Here is a 17,664-nt window from a genome sequence, read left to right on the forward strand (position 1 = left end):
ACGTTGAAATGAGTACGGTTGTCTTCGTTCATGATTTCTGAAAGCTAAGCATGCCACGTTTGTTTTCCTACTTGTAACCCCATGCTCGATATTCTGCGTTAAATTCCCCAACTACGATAGCTTGGTTGGAGCCTCCTAACGGTTTTGTTTGACGGAGAATGTGGGCTAAGCCTTGCTTTTCGGGCGGCAGTAGATACTGAGGACAAATATACTCTTATCCTTGGTTTTCTGGGGTACTAGCTCAGTGAGAATGTGGTCGTGTGCCTTTGTTGACCATCTGTGCTTGATTCCTGCGATGTGTATTCGGATCCCTGCCGTCCTCCACCGGGATTTTTGGCCATGTGGTCGTTTCTTGTAGGGTTGAGATTGTTTGAGATGATACGCGTTGCTGGAGGTACCTCTTTTTATGTTTAAAACTGCGACAATTCCATTTCCAGAAAAGAAATTGGTACTGCGCGCTTCGAGGTGTGTTTGGGTTCATTTTTCTTGTAGTTTTCCGTGATCGTGTCAGTATGTCCTGGACGAAGGTGTGGCTTTTCTTTTTTGAAATGGCGTCCGGCTGCTGTTGGCTGTTGTAGCTCGAGATAGTCAATTCTGACCTCCTTGTTTTGCATTTGCGATGATAACTGCGGGATTTCTTTAGTTATTTTTAAAATCTGAGTCGTGATTGTTTGCAATTAATCGTGCACAAGGTGGGTTAGCTGCTCGAAACTGCTTCGAAAATTTTCCTCAGTGATGATGTTTCGGATCTTTGCTTCCTGATTTTGAGAAGTCTGATCTAACCTTCCTTTCTTTTTCGTGACATTTTCCCGTGTGGGTCTCCAAGGGGTGCGTCTGGTGTCGGTTTTGGGGAGTGTGGCGGCTTTGTGGGCGCCCGACTTGATTTGTTGTGTCATGAGAGCTTTAAGCAATTGTAACTATGCTCTAAGTGTTTTGATTTCGTGTTGCCGCTTATCGCATTCACTGCACCGGGATGAAACCCGTAGTTGAAATCGTCAGAGAGATAACAAAGACAAACACGCCGGGCTATAGAAAAGGCATTTGCACATTTCTGCAACATAACGAGACGACCTTGTATGTACCTCGCAGCATGCTTATCTTGCCTGGAGGACGAGTGAAGGTCATCGATTTCGACACAACCAAGGTCTGCAGCGGTCATTGTGAGTAGAGATTGTTACTTCCCGAATCTCTGACACCAAAACACGGAGCATACATTGTGATGAAGCTGCTCATTTGTGAACTGGCGCAAAAAGTCCTGATAACCTTCGGGGACACCACGTGCTTATTCTTCAACCTCCCGAGCCATTGGTGGTAACGAGAAGAACCGAGAAAAATGCGTGACTAAAGTTTTTAAATTTCTGATGGTGAATTTGTTAAAACACTTGCACGCGTGTGAGAGCGGAAGGAACATTAAGGTTAAGGTAAATTGTTTGGTGACATTGTGATCATTGTAATGACAGGCGCACATTGACAGCAAAGTGTATAAATCTCCAACAAAGCCTGCAAGTTTTCAAAAATGGCGCGAGTAAAAATTGACTACTTTTGTTTGTACAGCGTAGAAGGCCATTATTTCTAAAACTGCGGATGGTATCCAAGAGGAATCAAAAACCATGGCTGCGGAACTAAACCAGAACGGAGACATGGTGGTAACCGGGCGAGCACAGAACTGCCATTTTCTTGTAACCCTGCTTTCTGTGTCGAGGTTTAAGCACGCGGTAATTGTTTTTTCAGAGATCACGAACCAGCGGGCCACGAACCAAATATTATATAACAGAAACCATGGTTGCCGGTGTGTGTTGGACTTTCTATTGGCTGGTGTGTGCGCCACTCACCGCAGTGAAACAAAAATCATTGTCATTCAGCCCTGCGCACGTGATTGGACGGCAAAAGTGTTAAAACACAAAAAATGCATTTTGAAGGGAAATTCGACAATACTCTGGCTGGGAATTTGGGCGTATTAACAGCGCCGGGGCCACAATAAGTGTTAGAAACAAAATGCCGCTGTTTCTGATCTGCTGGTTATTAGCTACATGAAACTTGGTTAGCATACGAACACGGGTCAGTCCGTTCTGCACAGGCGTTGTGCTGCGGCTGAATTGGCTTAGCAGCAGCGGCTTTAGGCTCTTTGTATGAAAACTGCAACTCACAGTTACCCATGGTACCTGCCGAGGGGAAACTTTTCATGTTTCGGAAGCCATTTGAGCAGCGAAGTGTCATAGAGTTAAAAAACAACGATCTTTGCTGGGCTACCTAGGCGCAAAAATGTTAGTTCGGTTGTCTGTATGTCACTCGATTCTAGAACACGAAGCGCACGTGTAAGCGGGACCATTTTAAGTCACTAAAATTGCTGTAATGGCTCCATCCTTATGCTGTAATGGCTGTAATGGCTACATTCTTCAGCTAAAAAGTAACTTCGGAAGTGTTTGAGAAAAAATGTAGGTGTACCATTTGTCAAAATGTTCTAGGATAATACTAAGCCTTCGGGACCACGAAGAATTCAAAAAATAAGCTTTAACTAAGATGTGGCAAAATTGTCTACCTTTTCGGCATAAAACGTTTCAGCCTCGCTCGGAAAGTAAGCTCGTACATTCAATTATTTGCGGCTTGTGCACGTTCGGCATGGCCCAGAAAATTTTGACAAAGACTGTACATAACCTAGAGTACCAGCGCTCTTTTCTTGAAAATACACGTCGGATTAGTTTTTACGATACCAAATGAAAAACTGCGCATTACAAAAACGATGCAGAATAGATGTAGAAGAGGAAAAATGCCTTTTTTTCCTCTGTGGAAGAAAGGTTAGATAGAAACAAACGCTGTTAACATTTCGGCTCTTGCTGTTCTAAGAACAATAAAAACATGTTTAAAACAAATAATCCCATCAATCTGAGTGCCAGTTCGCCTGACACTGCGTAAAAGAAGTCGGGATGGACACACACCACGCAGTGCAGACCAGCAGACTGAGTTTATTTTCCACGCGCATATATACTACTACCCCGTCGACGCGTGGAAAGCAACAGAAACAGCTTCATAACACATTCACCACACAGCACGCAATTCTGAAGCCATTACTGGATCACGCTGAGATAATAGAAGCCCGGGAAGTTATACCCGCAGCTATGTGTGCACAAGCGTTGCTTCGATCTCTTTATCTCGCAAAGAAATCACTATTAATGGCGAAAACAGCGCAGAAAGGACGAAGACAGAGATAGGGTGAACACAAACACGGCGCTGCCGTATCTCTGTCTCCGTTTTTTTTTCTCACTGTTTTTACCATGAAATACACCATCTTGCCCAGTTCGCCGCACTTGTAAATCACTATTGTTGGTGAGGACTGGTAAACCGGTTGGAAGCGGCTTGCCTGTCATGGTGAAAGTATTCTCCCTCTTGTTTCTGTTGGTTTCCAAGTGTCCCCGGCATAGTATAGTATATCCGCGAATGGAAAATAACCTCGGTCTGCTATAGTCTGCGCTCTGGGGGGTTTTCTGTGTGTTCGCTCCGCCTTTTGTTCGCATTCCACCTTATCACTAAGAAAAAAAAAGAGGGGCGCTGTCCCAACAGAAGCGGCGAACAGTACGAACGCGGGAAAACTGAAGTAGGTTGAACAAACCAAAACTGCATTCGTCATGGGAGAATAGAGAGAGGAAGGAAAGAAGGTGAAGGGTGGAAGGGGAAGAGGGGAGCAGCAGCACAAAGACAGGGGCGGCAGAAGCGACATTTGCAGCAAAGCGGCCGATGAATAAATTCCCAAATACCCCCCCCCCCCCCCACGCAAAAAAACAACGCGAGTTACAGCCCTCTTCCGTAACGGCCCTCCTTCAATAGAAGACCATGTATTAGCAGGCGATAATTCCCCATTGTTTGCAACTCCAATGTGAACTAATTAAGGCAAGTAAATGAAATTCGTCCTTGTCATAGTAGTCTTGGCGGGCAATTGCATAATGTTGGAGGTAAAAGGATGAGTTCATTTATTTATTTGGTCAATACTTCCAGCAGCCTTCTGGCTGCCAAGGCAGGAGTGTACAGGCCAGTGAAATAAGGCATGTTGCAAGCTGCGAGGACAGAGGAGGAACAAGGGACAAATTAGAGAAATAACACAAATATACAGAATATTCGAGGGACCGTGACGAAAAATGAAACTGTTACTGAATTCGGTAGTGTGTGAGGGAGAAGTTCGTGACAGTATGATTGGGAGCGTAAAAGACAAAGTACACACTCGAAAAAAGGTACGACAGGCAAGCACTAGATTGCAAAGAAAAAATAAATAAAATCAATAGGCCATAACTGCTGTCATTGGCGGCAATACAAAGAATAGATAAACAGGGGAAACACAGGAGCAGAAAAAACTGCAGTGGCAACAGCCAACCCGTCTAAATCTGTATGTCGAAACTTCCGCATCGGGCCAACACATAGTATACAAAATCACTGACGGCTTAAACAATAAATAAAAAATGCGCGCCAATCCACCCTGTGAAGGTGGTTGGAAAGGGAAGCTGTAAACGACACCCACGACGACTACACGTGCGACGTAACTTGCATTCCCACACTTGGCTCTACAACGAGTGAAACAAGGGTCAAGTGAAATGTACTTAACCACACCCTTCATTACTTCTTCGCAAATATTCTTCGCAAAGGTTAAATCAATGCATGATCCATGAACGGTAGTTGGTTGGGTTGTATTGGTGTTGAACATAAGTGGAAGCTGTTTTTTTTTTATATAAATAAAAGGAAGCTCAAACCCGGTGTTAGACGATCTCACTTCTCCCTCTCTGCCGCCGCCAACGGAGCCGACGAGATCGGCGGCCGAGGCGGCGGATTCATTGATTGAATCTTTTATTGGAACAAGGAGGGCACGTGCGCCGTATGGTGGGGAGAGGGATGGAAGGAAGGGGATTACCAATCAAGGACCGTATCCTTGTTATGGTGGTCTGAAAGTCTTCACCGGGGTCGGCTCCAGTTAGACTACTCGCGCCAGACGACTCTTAACTGCAAAAGCGCGCGTTGTTCGTAATAACGAACCGTCTAATCCAGTATGTGCTTCATGTTGTAGGGTGTTCGGATTAGTGTTTACAAGCGCTCTGGGCGATGTTTGGTAAAGTGTGGGCATCTCCACACTACGCGGTGGGGATCAATAAGTAAGATGTAATGCGTTGGTGCGAGAAATCCTAGCGCATGCGCAAGGCGCGCACACGGCCGCTCCACGTGCCGTGGGAGGAGCACACAAAACCCTCAGACGTGCTTGTTGAGTGCACCCGCTGTCTCCCCCATTTCCGCATGGGCTCGCAGCTCACTCGGTAAGACGACGGGCATTACTCTACTCTTTTACTCTACTCCATTACTCTATTTGTACCAGGTTCCATTCCTGGCGGTGCCCGCAACTTCTTTTATTTATTCGCGGGAGTTTTCTGTTGACACCAACGGTCGCGAAAGAACCCTTGGGGGTAGAGGTGAAAAGCTTTGCTTTACAAGACGAAGAATGGAAGCGGTAGGACAACAGGAACACAAGGCGCTTGTGTGTGTCGACGAAGTGCCTTGCGTGTGTCGACCCGCTGGTCCCCGTTGTCCGAGCGCTTCAATTGCTCGGCATTGCTCGGCATTGCGAACGCGGGTATGTACTTAGTCGTAGCAACGCAGCGAAGAAAAATTGAAAAAGGAGAAAAATATGAGGATGATAATAATTGCCCTATGATGCGTTGAACAATTCGACGCTAATGCACCACGTCATAAGGCATGCGTATGTTTATTTGGAATTTTTCGCGAGATGTCTACAGTAGATATGGAGCTACACAGGATTCGCGAGAAAGTTGGCTTTGCAGCAAAATGTATTTTGTTGACAGACCACTGAACGAAGAAACATACTGTAGTGAGGAGTAAACAGTTTCGCTGAAATGATTTTCGCAGCAGTACACTGGTTGCTTGTGAGCACGTCTCCGTTCTTACTCCTCAGTCCTACAGCCAGGAAGTTTCGGTGACGCACGGGGCTTGGGGGTGGGCATCACCCGCATGCGCGTTGGTCTACGCAGTCGCCAAGCGCCTTCTGAAGGGCTACTTCCGGAGAACGGCCTTCGAGTTCAACGATTCCGAGTCAGCAGGCACCATCCCTTACATGGCTCCGGAAATCCTCCGCAGGAGGCCATACGGTAGGTCATGCGGTACGCCATGGAGGCCACGCCATACACGCCATACACGTGTGAGTAATCTCCCGTGACGTTGCTAGGCTGACGCAAAACCAAAGAGACGAGACCTCTTCTGCTTAAAAGCACGGGGAAATACACAAGCCCACACCGAGACAGCACCGCTTGTCATGTTAAAGGGATAAACAACCGATTTTTCTTTCAACTGATTCACTAGCTCAAATGAAAGCCAGCGTTTTATATAGCGGGGTAAACACAATCAATTTACAAACAAATCGGCGGCAATAATTTTTATTTGGCACTGAACTTTCCGAAATATGAACAGCGGTGGTTTGTAGTGTACAAACGTGACAGACCCGCAAACCTTGCAGCTACTCAAGCTGCTGAAACGTTTATTCACTTACTGAAAACATTTTAGCACAAGTAGTTGTACAGCCCTAAACTGTATATGTATTCTTATAGATTCTTTTGAAAATGTTAAGGACAGGAAGCCCGCCGCCGCTGGGTTGCTGTCAGTGTGGCTAACTGAACCTCTGTGCTCAGATACAACGGCAGCGTACAGTAAACAGATTCAGTGAAGGAGCTTCTGCTTGTGCTGTAACTTGTTTGACGATTCTGCCTGAGTCAGGGGCGTTTCTTCTGCCGAGATATTCGTTCTTTGTTTCCAATGTACCGCTTCGTTCGTCAATACGTCCGTTCGTGTGTTCGATGCCAACGCCGAAAATATCCTCCCCGCCAAGGAACTGGGCCTTTGCAGCCCTTACCGTGTCCAGCAAGACCATTCGACCGTGTAGGAATCGACCTTTATGGACCTCTTCCTTGCACTGCAGATGGCAACCGATGGGTCGTTGTTGCTGTCGACTACTTGACCCGGTACGCCGAGACTGCCGCCCTGCCTGCTGCTACCGCACGCGAAGTAGCCTCCTTCCTACTTCGGCACTTCATTTTACGGCATGGGGCGCCGCGTATATAGAAAACTATAACAGGGTTTTCAGGCTTTATTCTTCAGCCGCACCAGCAGCAGCGGTAGCACCGAAGCACCAAGTCGCGCTGACCAGCAAGTCGAGACGGAGAGCCAACGAGACGAGACTTCTTCTTCGTCCCAGCGATGGCGATGGGACATCCACGAGTTGGTGCCTCTTCCATGTGTGGCTTCTGTGTCACATACCCACGTATTGCGAATGACCAGTGCTGTCCACGCTCCTACATTATTTAAACGAGTCTGGTGTTGGCGATGGTCTTCCTTACACCAAGAACACCAACGGCAGCTTAAAAAAAATAGAACCGCCCGTAGAGAATCGAACTACCGACCTCCACAACGTGAAGCCACCATTCTACCTCTCGCCCATCCGAACAGTTGGCGCCTGTGACCAAATTGTTGGTTGCTTCTAGTGGTTGAAAAAATGTCTTAAGGAATAAGAAAGCCTCCAATCCACAAAATTTTTAGCTGCGGGCAAGTTTTCAAATACCGCTTTTCTTCTTGCATACAGAGAAACGTACGTTTCCGCGCTACCTTGTCATAGTTGCCAGAATTATTTTTGGGAGGACTGGTACGACTCGTAGACCTAAAAATTTCAATTAGGGAAGTTGTAGGACTTTCGCGTAAAGCGTTTTAAGGTAGGCCTTTCATTTGGAATGGAAAACATCATCATCATCAGCCTCATCAATCCACTGCAGGACGACAACCTCTCCCACTGACCTCCAACCGGCCCGGACCTGCGCCATTCGAGGCCATAGTTTACCCCCCAGGTTCCGTATTTCATCCCTCTATGATGTTATTCGTCTTCCCTTCTTCTAGACCCATCACTTGGTATCCACTCTGTTACTCTGATTGTGCACCGGTTGTCGGTTCGTCTTACTACATGGCCAGCCCAAGTCCATTTCTTTTTCTCTATTTCAACTACGGTATTGTCAACTCTAGTTTGTTCTCTGATCCAGGTAGCTCGTTTATTGACCCTGAGTGCTATTCCTAACATTGAAGTTGAACTAAAAGGGAGACACCGGTCGAAAGAAACTGTTATAAACTTTAGAAACCTTAAAACAACAACAAAGACGTTTCGGCTTCGCTACGGAATCCTTGTTCACAATGGCTATTCCTAACCTGATTCCTAACATTATTCGTTCCATGGCCCGTTGAGCCGACCTAGGTTTACTTTATAGTTGTTTGGTAAGGCGCCAAGTTTCACCTCTGTATGTCATCACCGGCATTACACACTGGTTGTAGATTTTTCTTTTGAGTGACCGAGTTAGCTTACATTTCATTATTTGGGAGTGCTTGCCGAGTGCTCCGCAGCCCATACCTATTCTGCGCCGGATTTCTTTCTGGTGGTTGAGGTCAGAACTAACCATCTGTCCTAGGTAGTTATGTTCGGTTACTTCTTCTAGAGTTTTGTTTCCTAAGCTGAAGTAGACGTCGTTGGCATGCTTATTTCTCATTACTTTTGATTTATTAATATCTGTTTTTAGCCCCAGGGCCGTGATTTCTCCTTGTAGTTCCTCAAGCATTGTTTACATGTGTTCTGCATTCTCACTCAGCAAGGCTACGTCGTCCGTAAACCTGAAATGGCCTAAGTATCCCCTTTATCTTTAATCGAATGTTTTCCCAGTCAAGCTTTCTAAATATGTACACCCTCCAGAGATGCTGTGGATAAGTTTAAAGAGATGTTATAATCCTGTCTTACGCCCTTCCGGATCGCAAATTTATCGCTTTGCTTGTGGAGGGTTATACTGCCCGTGCATCCCCTATATATGTCTTCGAGAAGTCTTGTGCAGGTTTCCTCTATTCTCTGGTCTTTTAGTGCTTCTAAAACGGCTGCGGTGTGTACTCAGTCAAACGCTTTCTCATTATCTATAAATGCCATGTAAAAACGTTCATTGTACTGTGCGCATTTCCCTATCACTTGCTTCAGGATATGGATGTCATCCATGGGTAAGTGCTCTTTCCTAAGCCCAGCCTGACCTTTGGGTTGATGGGAATCCAGGCTGTTGCCTATGCGGCCAACTATACCCTTGGTAAACAGCTTGTAAACAACTGATAGCAGGCTGATGGGTCTGTAATTCTTGAGGTCCTTGGAATCTCCCTTCTTACGAATAAGAGAATTGTTATTGTTTTTCCATGCTACGGGTACTTTTTGAGTCTTCAGGCATTCGGAAATTAGTGCAGCAAGCATTTCCAGTATAATATCTTCTCCCTCCTTCAAACGATTATGGTTATACCATCGTCATCTGCAGCTGTTCTAATGTTCTTGCCTTTGATAGCTATAGTTACTAGTGGGACATCGTAAGTTGAGCTTGCATTCTGAGTAGTTCCCCCTGGTCTAACGTCGCTGGCTTACAGTCTGGTGTAGAATCGTTCTGCTACCTTAATTACCTCGTCCAAGTTGTGCGTAAAATTTGCCTGGTAACCTCATAGTGCGTGCATTCTGCCTTTGCTACCTTTCATCATGGCTAGCTTTCTCTTAGTTGCTTTCACGCTTCCACCTATTGGCAGCTTCCTCGATCATTGCAAGGTTATATGCACGACTGCCGGTTGTTTTGTTCCTGTTAATACGTTTTGACAGTTCGGCCAATTCAGTCTGATTCACCGTACTTGATACTTTCAGGGCTTTACGTTTAACAATTAGCACCTTCATTTTCTTACCTTTCCAGTTTCTTCTCTCCATGCTGCTTCTCCCACAGCTGCTGCTGATTCACTGAGTGCCGATGTTAGGTTGTCATTTAGCCTGTCTACACTGACCTCGTCCTGCTCGTTCAAAAGCGGTCATTTGTTTTGAAGAGTTATTTTAAGCTCCTGCAATGTGGCTCTGACTGATTCGATGCGGGGTTTCTTAGTTTTCACGAGTTTTGTTCTTTCTTCTGAGATTCAGCTTTAGCTTGCATCTCACCATCCTGTTATCGCTGCTCCGAATCTTACTTAGCACCTCAGCGTCTTGCCCAATACCTCGGTTGCCACTTAAAATGAAGTCAACTTCGTTTTCGCATGTACCATCAGGACATCGCCATGTCCGTTTTGTATTCTTTCATTTGCAGACGAATGTGTTCATTAACCCCAGGTTATTTCTCTCTGAAAATCCCACCAGTGTATTTCCTCGACTGTTGCGATTGTCTATTCCGAAGCTTCTCACTGACCTTTTTCCCATTTGCTTCTTACCACCCTTTGCGTTAGTCTCCCATCACAATCGTGAACTGCGTTGTTGCTTTCTTCTTCCTGATTTGACTTCCTCGTAGAAGCTATCTACGGCTTCATCATCATAACTGGTGGTTGGTACACTGCCTGTACTATCATGTATCTTCTGCATCACCTTGTATTGTGTCTGTTGTATCTCCATGTATCTCCTTGCATCTCCTGTATCTAGTAACCTATATCTCTTCTTTAGCTTGATTACAACAGCCATGACTCTCTCGCTGATTCTCGAACAGTAACCCACGTTTACTACTATTTCTCTTGTCGATTAAAAATCCCACCCCGTGTTCTTTCTTCTCTTGGGGTCCACTGTAGCACAGAATATGCGTGCTAGTGAGCTCCATGAAGCCTTCTCCGGTCCTTCTAACTTCGCTTAACCCTACAACATCTCACCTAATGTCAGAGAGCTCGTCTAGTAGTGCAGCTAAGCTTCCGTCTCCAGAAAGAGCGCGTGCGTTGAACATCGCCAGGGTCAAGTTCCAAATGCGGCCTGTTCAGACTTAGAGATTCTTATCGCCCTCTGCTGTATCGCTGTTCTGACCGCAGCCATGGACAGGTGCTCTACAGCAGCTGGGTGCTGAGGGCCGCGAGTTGAGTTAGTTATGGGAGGTGGCGGGCCAGAGTTAATTGCCATCTACTACTCCAGGGTGGCCAGATCCTCTCCGTTATGTCCCTAAGAGCCTTCCTGGCACGGGTGAACCTTCCTAGTGTTGAACGGTTGAACCTTCCTAGCCCCTTAGATATCCTTCCGGAGCAGGCAGAGCTTCATACCTGCATCGGTTGGGCATAGAGAGGCAGACGAAAAAAAAAAAATTCCCCCGCATTTCCCCGAGGGGGAGAATGTGAAAGTGCGAATGCACGGTTGTCGGCCCGCTTGCGGCGCTTGCGCTCGGCCCCCGCAGCCCACCGCCTCGCCGCCTTCTCTTCCATCTCTTCCATCGGGTTTGTAGTATCACGTGTACACCACGCAGTTATCAAGCCGCTATAACGCCGCTGAGTCGCCAACGCACGCCGCTGACGACGTAGTTTGAATGCGTTAAAGATATAAGGCGCGTCACTAACACTGATATCAGCGTCGCGTCCGTGGCTTGGTTGGTAGAGCGTCGCGCTGCGGCCGCTAAGTCCTCTGATCGAAACCTGGCGCCGGATGCTGTTTCTTTTTCAAATATAGAGGAGCACTGCGGACGCCGCCGCCGCCGCCGGCGGTGGATGGTTTGGGGTCGCTTATCAAGTGCATTCGCACTTAAAAGAGCAAGAGAGCGAGAGAAGTTTCCCGCCGCCGACGTTGTCGCGCACGCCTGTAGTGACACTGATCCAGCGTTTGTCGGTTTTCCTTGTTACACGCGCGGTTTTGTAGTAAGCTGACACACTGGCTTGCTGATGAGATTCACTGACTTCTGGCCGTTAGAGAGGCAAGCTACTGCCATGCTCAAGTGTATAGCTACGAAAAAACGGCTATTTTGATGCTCAACTGGCCAAAGAGAAGCTGGTCAAGAGAAGCTACGCTTCTCAGCTGAGGCTCAGCAGGCTGATTTGAAGCTTAGTTCACGCAGCTTCGTCTAAGGGTGTCCGCCATAAACAGAAGCTTCTCGAATGTACGGTACATTTCTGTTTTTGGCTGTCCCTTTACCAAAAAATGCTCCTAGTAGGCTGATTTAACTTATCAAAATATTGGAACAGCAACGCGATGACGCGAGTATGGCCTTCAAATTGTCGCTTTGTCGTGGAAGTTAGCTAGGTTGGTTTTGCTTGCATGTGACTCAACGCGCGCGGCCGCCTCGGCGTCGAAGAAAAAGACAACGTTTAGAACGGTGAGACTATTTGTGCTACGAGTTTCAAATTTGGTACAAAGGTGACTCATAAAAGAGTATCGTGAAAGAGGAGGGAGAAATTAGCATAACTTATATAGCAGATTTCCTGACAAAGATGTGCAAAATCGCGCAGCTCTATCCAAACCCATCCGGCATGAATGGAAGGTTCTTGAAGTTACGACGACTGTGTTTACATTACGGCTTTTGGCAGTAACCCTGCAAAAAATGCGCCTATCGGGCTGATTTAACTTGTCAAACTATCAGAACAGTAACGCGATAACGCAAGTATGGCCTTCAAATGGCCGCCTTGTCGCGGAAGGGCCTGTAAGGTATTTTTAAATAAATAAATAAATTAGTTTTGCTTGCAAGTGACTCAGCGTGCGCGGCCGCCCTGGCGATCAAGAAAAAGAAAACGTTTATAACCGTAAAGAAATTATGAGGTGTTTTTTTTCGAAATAAACCAGATCTAGAAACTGAAACTTGGTCGGATAAAGCTGCACTGACAAGGAAAACTCGGCAACTTTCCCTAAAAAAAGGGATGGCTAGAAAATAGTTGAAAACGTCCTGAAAGCGTGTACGCAGTAGTTTGTATCGGAAATGAGCCAGACCCTGCTGTTTCGCGGATCAAAATAAGCCAAATGCATTTGCCCAGTGGGAGTGAGCTTTTTGGCTTGAGTGTTCAGACTGTTTCGTGGGTGTTTTCAGAAGCTCTTTTTGCGTTTCGGAGCTGGCTTATTATGAATTCAGACCGCAATTAGAAGATTGGCGAAGGATCTGTCCCCAGGTCTCAATTATGAAGTGAACGGAACTGAACGAAATGGAACAGAGTTGCGGAACAATTAATATTTATTTATTTATTTACTACCCACAGCGCCACGAAGGCATTACAGCGCGGGGGGGGGGTTACAAATCAAAATAACAAAGAATACAGCAGATATCAATTTGCAAAAAAAGAAGACAATCACTCAACTGGAAGCGAGAAAAATATGGCACTGAAAATTGAACAGATTATAGGTACACTACGCGGCAAATGAAACGCGAACACTAAAATATGAATCAGAACACGCAAATTTCTTTCTATACAAGTGAAACTGGCGCGTGGATTGGCTACAAAAACAAAGTCCGGAAATGTGGCTTTCCGAATGTACCAATAGTACGCCATTGTTAGACCTCAACGAACCGTATTTGTCAATTTTGTGTGTGCTGATTCCTGTTTTGGTGTTCGTGTTTCATTTGCCGCGTATTGTACACATACTATTCAATACTACACAGGTTGAAAACGAAGCAAACTGCGCATTTCACTGCGCAATTTTGTAGCACAAAGTAGCATGAAAACCCATTTTCGCTTACAGAGGTCCATCGTGTACAAAAATGCCGATTACGAAAAAAATACATACTTCCGCCGCACACACACCCTCACAAAAACCCTGTCACACTCAAGAGTTCTTTTTAGTTGACAGCACAGTTTCCGACAAAGTACGTAAAAAGAGTTGCTTCTAATTCGCGACACGACTACTGACGATACCCGCGATTCCACTGCCTGATAGTTTTGGGAAGAAACAACTTGCAAAGGCTACACTGCTGCATTTGTACTCGTGCTTTGTAGGCATGGTCACCCTGGGCTGATGTATAATGCGGTGATGCCACGTATTCCTATCGCGGAACACCCGTTTTAGAAAAGTATACTTCATGGGATAATTTCAGGCAGCATGCTTGGACGGTGTTCTAATAATTCCGATTGTAATGTTTCCTTTCAAAATTTTGCACTGTATTCTCTATTTCTCGCATGTTTGCCTAATACATATCGCACCGCAAGGTTCTGAACCCTTCAGTTTTTGTTTGTCAATCGCAGTCGAATGGTCCCGCACTACATGCATATTCTAACACAGAGCGCACATTTGATTCATACAATAGTGATTTTGCAGTCTGCGGAAAATCATCGGTATTTCGACGCAGGAATCCTAGATTTAGGCTAGCGCCTCAGCTAAAGTGCGGTCTACCTGCCTTCATTTCGTCTGCCCCGTTCCTACGGAATAACTCTGGTTATATTTCTTTTTTTACTCCCATATTTATCATTTCAGTACTAAAAAATAAACAGCCGCCACTAAACAACCGCCACCCAGATACTCCCCGCCCCCCGCCCTGAGAGTACGAACCACTTCATCAAGGTGAAGAACGAGATATGAGCAGCCTTCCTGTGAATCGTATTGGAAATTCATGGCAAAGCAATGAATAGCTTGCTTATTTTTTTTGGGCCTGGAGGCGTGCCCAAGATCCCAGGGAAGAATGCGAAAAGAGCAGCTAATGGTGTCAAGGGGACTCATCTGCTCTCCATGTATAGTTCTGCGGTTCTTGAGGACCTGTTGCCTTTAATGCCTTTTCCACCAAAACTCGATCGCATATTGCTTGAAAGTCAATTTAAACAGTTTTCATAAGAATGCAGCATCAACTTGAATGTTTCAATTCAATACCAGCCAAATTCGAACTTATCACCTCAATATTGCTCAAATTCACGGCATAATTTTTAATTACTTGTGGCCATAAACTTTCCCTAGTAACATGTACACTGTATCATATTATCCCTCATGCAAATGAACATGAGCATTAATAGACCTCCTATTGTGCTTCTACACAGTCAATGAAAAGTCAAATCAAACGCATCGCTTATTGACTGTGCGTGTTAAAAAGTCAACAAAATTTGTATTGTACAAACTCAACCAACATTTTATTTCCTTCACGACTGAGTTTTATTACATTTCATATTGCGTTTCAATAGAGTGAACCAAATCTCCCATCTTAGAAACTGCGGCCAATATAAAGTCAATGAACTTTTTTGCAAAAATGCAATATGAATATTATTGCCTTCACTATATTGAGTTTTAACAGACTCTGTATTGCCTTTCTATATGGTCGATTGAACTCCGGATGTAAAGACTGTGGCCGTTTAAGAGGCAATAAGCTTTTTATAACGAACACGCAGCAAGTATCTTATTGCCTTCATTGTGTTGAGTTTCAATATACTCACGAGAAAATGAGCTCATTTTAAGCCTGAGAATGAGCGGTGAAAGGCTAAGATGTTTCGCGGGGGATCCCAAACTATGCTTTCACGTCACACGGGCTTCATATGTCAGAAAAGTTTCGTTTTGTCTCTGATTGCGGCGTTTCTAGCTATATACCTTTTGCTGTTTTATTTGTAGAATTATAAGGGTGCTCGGAGTAGAATGGTGCCTTGAATAGTCCGGAGTGGGTCGGTGCAGCTGACGTCACAAAATTGGAAAGCAGCATCAAGGCTGAATGCGGGAAGAGGCATTTTAGACCGCCTTTTTTTTCTAAAAATAATGAAACCATCTGACGCAGATCCGTTGTAGGTGTTCAAACAAGCATTCCTGTGTTCGTACGCGCTTTACTAAATGGGTCCAGCATACATAACCTCATTTAAAGCTTGGTCCAATGCACGTTTGCGAGCACTGGGCTAGGCTAGAGCTAGCCCACCGGACTGGGCTGCAGAGGGCGCGAGCAGCCTTGCCGAATACGCGCGAATGTCTTGTGGATGCGCAGTAAACTGTGTCTACAGGCTTGGTTACGAGTCCCCAGGCCACAACAAGTCAAGCAGTAGCCTGCTTAAATCGAACGAAAAGGTCTATGCCGAAAAGTTGCAGAAGCGTTACTCACTGTAACTGAAGCAAAAACATTGTAGTTAAATGGAAACGCTGAGCTTCCGCTGCAATTATCTATGGACTGGAAACGTTTCGCTTGGCCTGAGGATTTTTGTCCAAGACTGTTCATTACGGGGTGAAAAATCTAACCTTGGCTTGCGGATTGCCGCCGGCTACAGAGAGGAGGAATTATCATAGAGTTTCTTACTATACACTCTCGAGAGGAATCTGGCGCTAGCCTCTATCTATGCCGCTCGTATGAAGGCCGTCTGTGTCATGGGCCGCCATTATATCGTGCGCTAGACTTTGTTTTCTCATTGGCTTGGATTGAAACGTTTTAGTGGGCGTATATTCGAACACAGTGCCCCAAAAACGTAAATAATGGTGGGTTATTATATAGGTGGAAAATAAAATAGGCTTTTAAAAAGCTATGTAAAAAATGAAGTAAAGTCCATTTTTGGCGGAACGGTTATGCCTACTATTCTGCTGGCCGAGCTGCTAGCTAACAACGATGCTGATATTTGGAGGGAAACTCATAGAGACCCTTATTTTATTAATTTTACCATCATTTAAAATAATAAGTTGTTTGAAGATCTCGGAAATGTTCGGTGCACCCACCATCAGCTACAGTTTACACTTGTTGCCGAGCGGGTTGGTTTGTACTTGAAGAGAAAAGAAAACGTGGCGTTAAACAGTCGTGGATGAAAACACGATAGGACGGATGCAGGCGCCCGTATCTGTCGTTATTTGCCTTCGTAGAAGTAACTGCGGCTTGTTTTTTGTCTTGGGCTACAAATTTCGCGGCGGCATATCACCCGCTTCACGCACTGTCCGCTCTTTCACCGAACACGCAGTTGCCACAGCTCACGGCTACCACAGGACAGGGAGGATTTCGTCTACGTCGTAGCTGGGAGCATGTTAATGTTTAGTGATGCAAGCAAATTTCAAGAACCGCTTAAGAATGCAATTGTCATGCCAAGCCCTAGCCAGAAGCTGTGTTCTTCGCAGAACCCCCACGACGACATGAATTCCCAGGCGCAGTTTTCTCTCCAGTATACTTACTAAGGCCGGGTTCACACTGTTGGTGCAAGTCTCCTTATAACTTTAAAGGCTGACATCATTTCACGTCTCAGCCAAGTGAACTGCGTGACACGCCATTTTTTTACATCCATACGTCGCGATATGGCTTTGCCTCGGTTGTCCGACCATAGCATAAGAAGCTTGGGAAAAGTGAGCGACAGTGGGCCTTATCCCGACGCAGGGCGCGCCGCCGACTGGTGGTCGGCGGGCATCGTCATGTACAAGCTGATGACGGGCCGCGTGCCATTCCGGGGCAAGACGAAGCAGGTGCTTCGCGAGCGCATCATCGCGGCGCCGCTCAGGTGGCCGCGCGCCGACGAGCACCCGCACTCGGCGACCACGCCGGCTAAGGACATGACGTACCGCATGCTGAAGAAGAACCCCGTCGAGCGGCTCGGGTCGCGCAGCTACATCGACCTGAAGACGCACCCCTTCTTCGCCCGCTTCGACTGGCAGACGCTGCACAAGGGGTCGGACCTGTGCGACATCCCCAGCATCAAGGAGCTCATGCACAGCGACAACGAGAAGGGCCACAAGACCGGCGACCCGGAGGACAAGCGCAAGCACCAGACCATCGAGACAATGACCGACGTCAGTGCCGAGAGCCAGAAGCCGCTGCTCTGCTACGCTTCGCCCAGCTTCAAGAAACTCATGCTCAAGGTACGCGCTGGCTCGACCAAGGGCGCAGGCGATGCGCAGGGCATGGCGAATCGTCATGTCGTCATTTAATTTATCCCTTACACATTCCTGTTGGGCAGCACACAAGGAGGAGGGCATAGTCAGCAAAGAAATGGCTTTGTAGT

At 46.2% G+C, this 17,664-nt stretch overlaps 1 protein-coding gene across 1 annotated transcript in view; it reads left to right on the top strand.

Annotated features, from left to right (window-relative positions):
• LOC144165191 (microtubule-associated serine/threonine-protein kinase 3-like) overlaps positions 1-17,664 on the top strand; it is a 156,084-nt gene that overhangs the window by 61,243 nt on the left and 77,177 nt on the right. Inside the window, exons 9-11 of the mRNA XM_077695303.1 lie at positions 1,090-1,160; positions 6,021-6,137; positions 17,043-17,521. Of these exons, the coding sequence (XP_077551429.1) occupies positions 1,090-1,160; positions 6,021-6,137; positions 17,043-17,521 (667 nt within the window). The remainder of the gene's footprint in view (positions 1-1,089; positions 1,161-6,020; positions 6,138-17,042; positions 17,522-17,664) is intronic.

Source organism: Haemaphysalis longicornis, unplaced genomic scaffold, assembly GCF_048455015.1.
Source record: "Haemaphysalis longicornis isolate Haplotype H1 unplaced genomic scaffold, Haemaphysalis longicornis Haplotype H1 scaffold_14, whole genome shotgun sequence".
Classification (NCBI taxonomy): Eukaryota; Metazoa; Arthropoda; class Arachnida; order Ixodida; family Ixodidae; genus Haemaphysalis; species Haemaphysalis longicornis.